The following is an 11993-nucleotide window of genomic DNA, read 5'->3' on the forward strand; positions in this document are numbered from 1 at the left end:
TTGGCTCTTTGTAAGGAGCTGGTGCTGTTTATATGAAAAAGCCTCCTGCCTTTGCGAAACCTTCGCAAGGCGGCAGCAGGAAGGACAAGTTAGAGATTCAGCTTCACTAGAATTGTTTGCTGCCTCGCTTTAGTTTCTGCATATTGCATAAGGATTGGCCTCAGGCAAATCCTTTTCTAGATTCAACCTCCTCTGCTATGGCAGATTTGTCTTCCGAAAAGGCTATGATGAGGCAGATGATGTTAAAAATCCCTCAACCAGAGCCTCACGCCCATTTGGATGCTTGCAGTGAACAAATCCTTACATGCCAGGCCTGTTCATGGCGGGGAGTGAAGGGTTACTGATTTCGTATTGGCTTAGAAATTAATTTTCAATACTGGGACCTGGCTGGGGCTGGGGGGATTTTATTTTTGTTTCAAGATCAGGATGGGTGTTGGAAGGAGCAGTGGGCAACAGCATCCCCCTCCACACTCCCTGGTGCTGCTCTGTGTTGCCCACTGCTCTTTCCAACAGGGTGGGGGATGTAAAAAGCAATAATTGTCTATCCCTTTGCATTTACAGAGTCACCTTCCCTGGAGGGGTTTAAGGGACGGGTGGACGAGGTGCTGAGGGACATGGTTTAGTGATTGATAGGAATGGTTGGACTCAATGATCCAGTGGGTCTCTTCCAACCTGGTTGTTCTATGATTCTATGATTCTATGATCTCCCAGCCCCAAAGAAAGATGGGTAAGCTCGTACCAACCTGGCCTGTAAGACCTACAGATCAAATCCTGCCTTAGGGCACAAGGGTGATGCATCCGCTTGGACCACTCTGCTCTTCTCCTGCATCCCCCTGACTGGGAATCACACTTAGCATTGATTTCCTTGGGTATCCAGGGTGATCCATGCTCTCCTTCTCCACCTTGGGCTGTTGTCCCTGGGGCAATCTCCTCCGGCACCAGCAGCCCCTTGCAAATTCGAGGCCGCATTTGAGAACGGGAATATTTCCAGCAGCTCCTCCAGCGCTCATGTTTGCTGGGTGCCAGGTGCCTCACAGGATGAGTTGCTGCCCCGATGCTCTCCTCGGGGCTGCGAGGTGGTGGCAGAGCAGTCCAAGAAAATGCGTCACCCTTGTGCCCTAAGGCAGGGGTTGATCTGTCGGTCTTATAGGCCAGGTTGGTATGAGCTTGGCCATCTCTCTTCTTTAAGGCTGGGAGATGCCTCCATGTGAATGGAGGTCTGTAAATGCAAAGCGATAGATAATTATTGCTTTTTACATCCCCACTCCAGCCAAAAGAGGGACGGTGTGGTCCCTGCAAGTCTGATCCTGCCCTTTCTCCTTCCCCAAAGCTAGACAGAGCTGGTGCTTCTCCATCCCCCAGATCTTCCTGAGCAGATCCAGGCTATTACCAAGAATATGGTATAGATTGGAGCCACATGGTAAAGCAGCATCACGTATCCAGGGATATGATTATTTCCCAGTGGTTGAAATCTAGGTCTCTTGCTTGAGAGGAGGGAGGTGGGGGGGGAGGAAAGACGCTCATATTAATCTTATGAATATTCATGGAGAAGCTCTGCTGCCTTCAGAGGCTGCATCCCAGGGTCCGAGCTTGGGGGGCCGTAGGTGAGAGGTGCCGGCAGCGGTGCAGAGCCCAGTGGCTGCTTGTGCATTCACCGCATGCCTGACTGCAGAGCCAATTGTAAGTTGGTGCCTTTTCCTCTTTCCCCCTCGCCTCCCTGCATCCTCACCCCTCTCTTCCCCTGCTTAAAAACAGCCTGGCCACAAACCGTGCGAATGGAGGGGTTTGTGGTTTGGTCACCAATATGACCTTGGCGTTCTCCCCACTGATCATCCCTCTCCAAACCAGAGCCCTGGCTCCTGCCTGCAGTGCAGACAGGGAGAAAACTGAAGATCTTTGGGCAAATCTTCACCTCCTCTGTGCCCCAACCCCCAAATTTGCATGAATTAACCCCCAAAATGCTTGCGGGGTCGGGGAGGGATGCGAGGTGTTTGCCAGGAAAGCCTGCGGTGGGGAGAAAGTAGAAGAAACTGAATGTTGAGATGTGTGATGACAACTTAGATGATGCCGTAACCATCTCTGATAAGCACCAAGCATCATCGCTTGGGTTTGGACTCCGAGGAAGAAGCTTGGAGCTCATACCAAATAAAAACCTACATGTTAAAAAAAAAACCAAGTAAACCTCTCCACTGTTGGACAAACCTGGGGTGTTTGGGGAAGGAAGAGAGGGGAGGAGAGAGTTTACAGGCAGGAGAAAAAACTGTATTTAGAAAAAAAATCCAAGGTTGGTTGATTTTTGGTGAAATGGGGGTTTGTGACTGCTAGATACGTTTATTTTTGCAGCAGAAAGATGGTGTTGGTGGTGTTTTAGCACAATGCTTGGAGGAGTCAGGGAAGGGCAAATCCAGGCAGACTTCTGAGTGAGTTGCTGGGGAGCAAACAGTGGGGAGAAAAAGCAGGGAAAGAATTAAAACTGGGACAAATGCAACCTTCTCTGCTCTGGGCCTGGCAGAAAAGGGTTAAGCGAAGCAGTTGGATGCTGCAAGCCTTGTCAGGGTTGTACTATTTTTTCTAGTGCATAAGGAGAAGGGAGAGGAGGGTTGCACAGAAAGGGGAAATTTCCAAGAAAAGCAGGATCTGCAGCAATATCTGCACCTCGGATGATGAGGAGAGGATCCCACAGGCACAAATGGCCTGGAGATGGCTGAAATCTCTGCCGAGAAGATTTGGATCATGGGGTTATTTTCTACCTGCCTCCCCTACCCGGTTCTGTAATCCTGGCTCAAAGTAGACAAGTCGAGTTGGAGCTGAAGAAGGGAGGCTAGAGGTTTGTTTTTTTGTTTTTTTTTTATTTATTTATTTGGGAGGGAAATAAAATAAATCAAACACGAGAGGTTGGTTGGACCTCTCTGGGCTGAGCATCTCTGTGATCTGAGGCTCTGTGGGGTGATCTAGAAGCGTGCTTGCAAGGAGCAGAAACGGTGATGACCCGACAAGGACTGTGGACCAGAGTCTCCACATCCCCATGAGAAATTTTGCCCACCAGAGCCAAATTCCCACGGTGGGGGGTGGGTTGGATGGGGGGCGGGTTGGATGAGGGGGTGGCTTTTCAGAGGATGGGGAGAGCAGATGCAGGTCGCGTGAGTACCACAGTCAGGCCGGCAATGTCCAGGGCTCCTGGATGCTTGGGGCTCCTCGGAGCCATCTGGGGTGGCAGGTGGCCTTTGGGAGGGGCAGACAGGGCCAGCAGGGGGGCTCAATCTTGCGGATGAAGCCAGAGCCTCTTGAATCACCCAGGAAGGCGACAGCGTGGGCACTGCACCCAGTGGGCACCATCGACTCCTGAATGCTCGGCGGTGGCGGAACCCACCGCGGCTTCGCAGAGCCTCATCGGCACGGGGGGCTGCGTCGTTGCCCCCCCTTTCCCTTCGCCTGGCACCAGCTCCCCTGGGCAGCCCAGCCGTGGCACTGAGCGAGAGCGGAGGGAGATGGAGAGATGGTTTTTTCCGCCTTGCCGCTAGCGCGCTCTCGCCCTCCTCTCGTGTTGCAGTGCAGGTTGGCCAGGCAGCGGGCAAACAAGCTCGCCGGGAGGAGAAAGGGGGTGCCTGGAGGAGCCGAGGCTTTGCAGATGCTCCTTTCAGACCCTCAGCAGCTTGCTACCTTCTTGGTGTTTTTTCCAGGCGATGCCACACCTCCCGAGGACACTGGGGACATCAGGTTTTGCTGAGCTTAGCATCTTTCCACCGTCGTACTGGAGGCATCAGACAGACGCTCATCTGCCCTGAAGTGCAGATCTGCAACAGCTACCGAGAAGACTCTGTCTCTCTGTCTCTCTGTCTCTCTTTCTCTCTCTCTCCAGTCCAAACCATTACAAGACCTGACTTCCACCATCTGGGAATTTATCCCTTTTATGTCCCTTTCTCCTTTTTCTACGATGACTCACCATTATTTTTAACTTTGAAGAGAGAGGAAATTATGGGGATCTTGGAAGCCTGTATTTCTCTCTAGGATTTCCCCAGGGTCAGATAATCGGTGTTACTAAGAGACACTAAGATTTGGCTTCTCCAGGTAATGTGATTTGTTTTCTGTGTGCCATGGTGGTTTGCAGAGAATGACAGGAGCCGGGACACCAGCGGTCGAGGAGGGGGACTGCAGTGGTCCGCGGGGCATCTTCCAGCAGTGGCTGCACCTTGAGGCAGTCGCAGAGCTTGGCTGCAGGCAGGGAGGGCAGCATGTTGCCTTGCCGCTTTCTGGAGAGGGCAAGAGGATGGGGAAGGTGTCAAACCCGGAGTTAGAGCTTTACTAGAGGGTAGATTGCCTGAGATTGCACGGTTAAATATTTAACCCTTAGCTGCATGCCTGGTCTGCCTCTGCCTGGCAGCCCGTGGGGTCCCCTCGCCACTTTGGGGCTGAACTGGGTTATTTTTCTTCCTTTTTTTCTTTTCCCTTCCCCCTCTTTTTATTTTGAATTTTTATTTTTAGCTGAAAAAAAAAGTTCTAGTTTGCCAGTGCTGGTTTTTCCATGTTGATTTTGGGCAGGTGACGGTTCCTCAGGTGTTTTCTCTCTTCCACCTAATGGGTTTAGGTGGGAGTTTTTGAACTCTGTCCCAAAAAAAGGTGAATTAACCCTCCCAAGGAAGGGGATGTGCTAGTGAAGAGAGGTGCTCTCCTCCCCCAACTTTATTTCATCTCTCTCTTTCTCAGCAGGGGCGATTTTCTTTCCTTTATTTTTTTTTATTTTCTCTCTTTTTTTTTTTTTTATTTTATCTCATCCCTTCGCCTTTTCATGAGACACTTCCAAACCTACGTACCTGTCCTTCTGCAGGATAGTAGCCCTGTCCTGAATCCGATCCCATCACTGGGCACTGGGAAGAGTTTAGCATAAGGATTTCTTTTAAACCCCAATATGACAGTTGCTACCGGAGATCCTGCAGACGAAGCTGCAGCTCTTCCCGGTCACCCGCAGGACACGTACAACCCTGAGACCGACCATGAATGCTGCGAGAGGGTGGTCATTAATATTTCGGGTCTGCGCTTTGAGACACAGCTCAAGACATTAGCCCAGTTTCCAGAGACCTTGCTAGGGGATCCTAAAAAGAGAATGAGATATTTCGACCCACTCCGGAATGAGTATTTCTTTGACCGGAACAGACCCAGCTTCGATGCGATTTTGTACTATTATCAGTCTGGTGGGAGGTTGCGGAGGCCAGTTAACGTGCCCTTAGATATCTTCTCAGAAGAGATTCGTTTTTACGAACTGGGGGAAGAAGCAATGGAGATGTTTCGGGAGGACGAAGGCTACATCAAAGAAGAGGAAAGACCATTGCCTGAGAACGAGTTTCAGAGACAAGTGTGGTTGCTCTTTGAGTACCCTGAGAGCTCAGGCCCTGCCAGGATTATAGCTATTGTCTCCGTCATGGTGATTTTAATCTCCATCGTCAGCTTTTGCCTGGAAACTCTCCCCATTTTTCGGGATGAGAATGAAGACATGCACGGCAGCGGGCTGAGCCATCTCCCCTACTCCAACAGCAGCATGGGGTACCAGCAGTCCACCTCTTTCACAGACCCCTTCTTCATTGTGGAGACACTTTGCATCATCTGGTTCTCCTTCGAGTTCTTGGTGAGGTTTTTCGCCTGCCCCAGCAAGGCTGGGTTTTTTACCAACATCATGAACATCATAGACATCGTAGCCATCATTCCCTATTTCATCACCTTAGGAACAGAGCTGGCCGAGAAGCCAGAGGATGGTCAGCAAGGCCAGCAAGCCATGTCCTTGGCCATCCTTCGAGTCATCCGCTTGGTGCGGGTCTTCAGGATCTTCAAACTCTCCCGGCACTCCAAGGGTCTGCAGATCCTTGGGCAGACTCTCAAGGCCAGCATGCGGGAGCTGGGCCTCTTGATATTTTTCCTCTTCATTGGCGTCATCCTCTTCTCCAGCGCCGTCTACTTTGCCGAGGCCGACGAGAGCGAGTCCCAGTTCCCGAGCATCCCCGATGCCTTCTGGTGGGCTGTGGTTTCCATGACGACTGTTGGCTACGGAGACATGGTCCCCACGACCATCGGGGGGAAAATAGTGGGTTCCTTGTGCGCCATCGCTGGCGTATTAACGATTGCCTTACCCGTGCCCGTCATAGTGTCTAACTTCAATTACTTCTACCACCGGGAGACAGAGGGAGAGGAGCAGGCTCAATATTTGCAAGTAACCAGCTGCCCAAAGATTCCCTCTTCCCCTGACCTAAAGAAAAGCAGAAGTGCCTCTACTATTAGTAAGTCTGATTATATGGAGATTCAGGAAGGTGTAAACAATAGCAATGAGGATTTTAGGGAGGAGAACTTGAAGACAGCCAATTGCACCCTAGCTAACACAAACTATGTGAATATCACCAAAATGCTAACCGATGTCTAGTTGCTAAAATCTAGTCATGTATTTAAAGCTGAAGTGGAACAATTGCAGATATTGAGTGCTGCTCTGCATTGTAGTTAATACAGTATTTTCTACGGTGTATATTTGGTTCTGCATGGGAAGCAATAGCTGTGTAAGTGACTTTTAACCTTTGATTTCCACACTGAATAAGCGTTTGTGTGAAGAAAAAAACAAAAAACAAAACAACCCAACAAACCATTTTGCTTCCCTTCTCCCATCCCAGGCTTGTGGGTTTCCAAAGATACCGAGCATTTCGAGCAATGGGATGGGGATGCAGGGGGGCAGCTCCGGGCCACCCTGGGGTACCACGAACACCGGTCCCTGCCCTGCGGAGCTGGGGGGCAGCCAGCTTCCAGGTGTGGGGAACGACTCAGAAAGGTCAGGTAGAGCTTTAAAGAAGGGAAGATGCAGCCCTGGGGCCAAATAGCTTGAAGGCTCGGGTTTCCGCCCCAGGAATGCCAAGTGCGAGCGCATCGCCCAGGCTCATGTTTCATAACTGAAAATGCTGCATGCTGCAATAGTTTCAGCCACTGCAGTATGCCAGTGTGAGGCCCAGGGGAGGGATAATTAGTATGACAGCACATTATTTATTAAGTCTTAAATTTTCTACGCTAGGCATCGGGAGGGATGAGTAAATAAATCAAGAGCTTGGATTTTATTTATTTATTTAAATGACACTTCAGTCACCAATATTTCCAGGATCACCAAAGACACCTCCATTGACACATTGAAAATGAGTTGGAAAAAGCATCTTTTTTTATATCCATATATAAAACTGGAGCAACTATGCTGTGGCCTACAATATATTTATACTGCAGTGAAATTTAACCAGTAATACAGTACAGCTGCATGGATCTTTGTTGCATGAATCTGAATATTTAATACACACACAAATATATATTTTCTTAGTAGACTATACAGTATTCATGTTTATAGTGTTTATAGATTCTCCAGTGGCTCGAAGGAGATTCCTGGGAGTTCAAAAATCTCCATTATATTTAAAAACTGGATGGGGAAGGATGTGCTGACAACAGTTTGATAGATAACAACAAAAAGCCTGAGTGTCCGAGCACCCAGACACGAGAGCCAACTAATGCAAGCGAGGGAAGGTGAGCTGAAAGTTAAACACCTGCACTCATTATGAGGCAAGTAATTAGTCATTAATCTTAGTGTCATGAGCAGAAACCACAGTGAATCAGAGAGGGCACGAGGAGCAGGTGGAATAGCAGGTATTGGCTCTCCTGGCTTGTTTGTTCAGCAGTTTTCAGCCATTTCCCATATAATTATGTGTGTGTGTATATAGATATTTAGAGAGTGAGCACAGAGCTGAATCCTCAGCAGATGTGAGTGCTTGGGGCATCAGGGTCTTCCTGGCTCTGGGGTGCTGGGGCAGTGGAACATGATCTGGAGCAGGATGACCTGCCCCACAAGATCACCAGAGTGTGTTTTCGGCTGGAAAACTCCTTTTCAACCATGTAAACCCTCAGGGCTGGTGGTGCATTCCTTTCTGGTGCTGAGGGTGGATTTGAGCTGGCACCTTTGAGCTTTTGCTTTGCCTTCTTCCAGGGTTTTTCAGAGGGGCGAGTTGAGGTGCAGAGAGGTTGCCTCTGCTTCTTCTTCATCTCCGGTGTTATCTGGGGATAGGTTGGAACTGTGAGTCCGGTGTGATTTCATCTGCTTTCCCCATCCCTCTCTGGATTTCCTTGTGTTTTCCTCCCATTTCTGACAATCCCTGGGGACAGGCACCTCTGACAGCTTACAGGACAGGAGTGCAAACCTCTTCCAAGGTCATGGCTGAGCAAAACCTCCCTGGGGTGCAGGATGGGGTCCATCAGCCTGTTGAATTAGGGTGAATTGGGGCTGAACTGGGGCACGGTTCGTGTCCTACCACTGTGGTGAGATGTGGACACGAGGAGGGAACCCCATTGCAGAGCGTGCGAGGGAGGTCAAGCAAACCCTTCTAGAGCTCAGAGGGGAAACCCACACTAGTAACAATAAAATAAAACAAATGGTGCTAGCATATTCTACAGCAATGGTTCAAAATGCTGCTTTAAGGCCAGATCCGTCTCTTGTGCTGATGTGGCTCCACTTGTCCAGGTGGAATCACTCCTGATTTTTACTTTATGATTGATTGATTCAGGCCTGGCTGTAATGAATACCAAGTGTCCATGCTTAGTTCATGAGAGTTCTGGTTTCTGCTTGGTGCAGACGATCAGCAGCATGGATGTGTTGGGCTCCAAAAGTGCTCAGCACCACGCAGCACAGGACCCTGGCCTGTCTTTAATTACATATCATTATATTAGCAGCCCTCTCCCTCTCTGCCGCTGCAGCTCTGAAATGGGTGCCCCTGTTAGCATCTTAAACACACACAAAAAGAAGCAATGCAACCGAAAGCAATAAATGTCTCCTTCTGAAGCTCATCCTGTTGAATGGGATGGGGCTGGCAGGAGCCACCAGCTCAGGCGCGATTCCCGGGGTGGTTGCCCAGCTTCCATGGATCTGGCTCGTGGTGGGTTCACGGGCACGTAGGAAGCTGCCTGATGTGCCAGGATCTGCCCATCCACCCATGGGGGCCACCAGCACCCGGTGGTCCCATCCTTGGTGTGTGGAAAAGCACTGAGACTAAGAGGAAGTTGCTGCAGGTTTTGGGGGAGGATGCCGGCTTGCAAAGAGACTCTGAAAGGCTGTTTCATGCCCATAGGCTTTGGATGACTTGGGGGGAGCATTTGGCAAAGTATCGGGTGCCTCTTTGGAGTGTGAGCGCCGTTGTGGCTTGGACTCAATGATCCAGTGGGTCTCTTCCAACCTGGTTATTCTATGATTCTGTGATTCTAAGACTGTGTATTTTTGGGGGTCGTGTTTTTGTGGGTAACGTGTCCCTGTGGGCTTTCAGAGGCTGAGCAGGAGGGGAGAGCAGGTCTGTCAGCACAACCGAGCCCGCTCACCAAGCTGGGCGATTGCAGCCACCTTGGGAGCCCCAGAGCCACATCACAGAGATGAACAGCGGCCAAAGAGCAAGAGGGCGACAAAGCTGGTGAGGGGGCTGGAGATCAGGCCTAGGAGCGGCTGAGAGAGCTGGGGGTGTTTAGCCTGGAGAAGAGGAGGCTGAGGGGAGACCTCATTGCTCTCTCCAACTCCCTGAAAGGAGGTTGTGGAGAGGAGGGAGCTGGGCTCTTCTCCCAAGGGACAGGGGACAGGACGAGAGGGAATGGCCTCAAGCTCCGCCAGGGGAGGTTCAGGCTGGACATTAGGAAAGAAATTTTCACAGAAAGGGTGATTGGTCCCTGGCAGAGGCTGCCCAGGGAGGGGATTGAGTCCCCTTCCCTGGAGGGGTTTAAGGGATGGGTGGACGAGGCGCTGAGGGACATGGTTTAGTGATTGATGGGAATGGTTGGACTTGATGATCCAATGGGTCTCTTCCAACCTGGTTATTCTATGATTCTATGATTCCTCCTGTCATCACCAATGTGTGCTGACATGTGTCCTCGTGGCAGGGGCCACCACGGCCAGCCCCTTCCTTAGGACTAATCCTCCACCTGTACAATTCACCCAGGCAGATGTTACTGGGGAAAACCACCCTTGGTGGGAAAGTGTCTCTGCTGCTGCTGGCACCATGCTTGGGAAACAGGAAAAACACCTGCATAAGCACTTGGATGTCTGGTTCAGGGCAAAACAAGGTCTGTGCGGGCTGTGGCTGGAAGTGATCCCTCAGGCTGCATGAGGCAGAAGGGTCCAGGTTTCTTCCCCACGCAGAGAAATGGTTCCCCTATAGCTTTTAATGGGATTTATGCCTGCAGGTCGGAGCTCTAGTGCTATTTCTAGCTTTGCTTCTGACTCACTGATGTGATCTTGAACCAGTTTTCAGGAGGAGACTGTGATTTTTTTTCTTGTTTTTCTTTTTTTTTTTTTCTTGAGAGTTTGGTTGGAGAGACTCTGGGCCTGTTTCTGCAGAGATGCTGAGCATCCAAATCTCCCCTTCACACTGAAAGGGTGCAAAACTGAGCTGCAAAGACTGAGGGTGTTAAATTAGGGACCAAGGAGGGTGAGAATCCCACCATCTATGTTAGATTGCATCAGGCCACCTAACACAGGTGGTCTTGGTTGCTTCCCACCTCCTGTGGAGCTGTTTGCCTCTCTCCAGGGATAGGCTGGAGGACAGAAAGTCTTTGGTCTGTGGAGGTTCTCCAGGGTTGGCATCCAGGGGAGACAGCACCTGTATTTTAGTTTTATCCTCTGTGTTGTGGTTTTGAAGATATGGAAAGTGGTGATTACAGCACAGGTTGTCTTCTAACACCCAGCCACGTGCCCAAGCCTGCGTGCAACCCATTAGCTCTTCAATATCTTCCAAAAGCTCTGCTAAGGGCAATGCGGGGAGGCTGGACACTACACAGTGATGAGGACAGCTGGGAAAAATTATCTTCAAGGAAAGATGTGTTTTATCAGGAGCACTGATCTCTTCAGCGATGGTTTGTGTCAAAGTCCTACATATTTGAATACTGAGCTATATGGAGAAAAGGATCTCTAGATTGGTGTTATGAGAGTGTAGCACGTGGGTGTATAAATATGGGCTTATTTGTGCATAAATACACAGAAGGAGAGAAAAAGACAGAGGAGGAGGTATTTCAGGAAGGGCCTTGCTTTGTTATCAGATAATTCCTGGGTCAGCCCTTGAAATTGCTGCCAAAGTCTTGTAGCTTTTCCAGCACTTGCAATCCACTTGGGGATGGGTCCAAGTGAAGAAGAAGATCTGGATCTAGCTTCAGAAGTGGGTGTACCCTGAGGGGCTGGTGGCATCCAGCTCCATACACTCCTCTGCAAACCCACAGCTTTGCAACCTCTTGGCTCTGGATCTCTCTTGGCCCGTCACGACCGTTTCTGTGACTGTGCAGGCAAAGCCAAGTAGAAGTCGAAGGGATTTGGTTGTGATGCAAGTGCTGTGCCACACCGGGTGGGGGTCACTTTCCCTGGAGGGGTTTAAGGGACAGGTGGAAGAGGTGCTGAGGGACATGGTTTAGTGATTGATGGGAATGGTTGGACTTGATGATCTGCTGGGTCTCTTCCAACCTGGTGATTCTATGATTCTTAAGGTTTTTTTTTATTTTGTAATGGATGGATTTTAAGTCCTTGGAACCATGCTGGCTTTGGGTCCCAGGGTGATGACAAGAAACATCTCCCTGTTTTAGAGCTGTGGTGTGTTTGTCTCAGGGTTTGCATCTGCAGGGGTGTCCCACAGGTTTCTTTTGTCAGTGGGAGCTGGTCAGCATGATGCCAGGACTAAAGGGGCTTGAGGGGTGAGGAGAGGAGGAGTTAGCCCTGAATTGTTTCATTTTTTGCACCCAAAAAAAGGCTGTGGCTCCCTCCTCTCCTCCCCAGCAGCATTAAACCTCCTTCATGATGAGTGCATCCCTCAGTCCCTCCCACAGAGGACCCATAGGAGTCCCAAAGGTGGATGAAGTCCCATCCATGCACCAGCCGCTGTTCTGTCTCCGGCCAGAGCAATGCCCTTCCCCAGCCCCATGTGAACAACACCCCATGACCTTGGTCTCCCCATGATGTTCCTGCCTTTGGC

At 50.2% G+C, this 11993-nt stretch overlaps 1 protein-coding gene across 3 annotated transcripts; it reads left to right on the forward strand.

Moving 5' to 3' along the window:
• The first annotated feature begins 1561 nt into the window (after positions 1-1561).
• On the forward strand, positions 1562-7894 carry KCNA2 (potassium voltage-gated channel subfamily A member 2). 3 transcript variants are annotated; one of them, XM_069875782.1, is made up of 3 exons: positions 1562-1680; positions 3681-4068; positions 4826-7894. In XM_069875782.1, the coding sequence occupies exon 3, from the start codon at positions 4907-4909 to the stop codon at positions 6404-6406; it is 1500 nt and encodes a 499-aa protein (XP_069731883.1). In that variant the 5' UTR covers positions 1562-1680; positions 3681-4068; positions 4826-4906; the 3' UTR covers positions 6407-7894. The 3 variants fall into 3 exon arrangements, with proteins under 3 accessions (XP_069731883.1, XP_069731885.1, XP_069731884.1); XM_069875784.1 differs by lacking the exon at positions 1562-1680 and adding an exon at positions 3150-3325; XM_069875783.1 differs by lacking the exon at positions 1562-1680 and adding an exon at positions 3477-3555.
• The last annotated feature ends 4099 nt before the right edge of the window (positions 7895-11993 follow it).

The sequence above is a fragment of the Phaenicophaeus curvirostris genome, chromosome 24, assembly GCF_032191515.1.
Source record: "Phaenicophaeus curvirostris isolate KB17595 chromosome 24, BPBGC_Pcur_1.0, whole genome shotgun sequence".
In the NCBI taxonomy this organism is placed as follows: domain Eukaryota; kingdom Metazoa; phylum Chordata; class Aves; order Cuculiformes; family Cuculidae; genus Phaenicophaeus; species Phaenicophaeus curvirostris.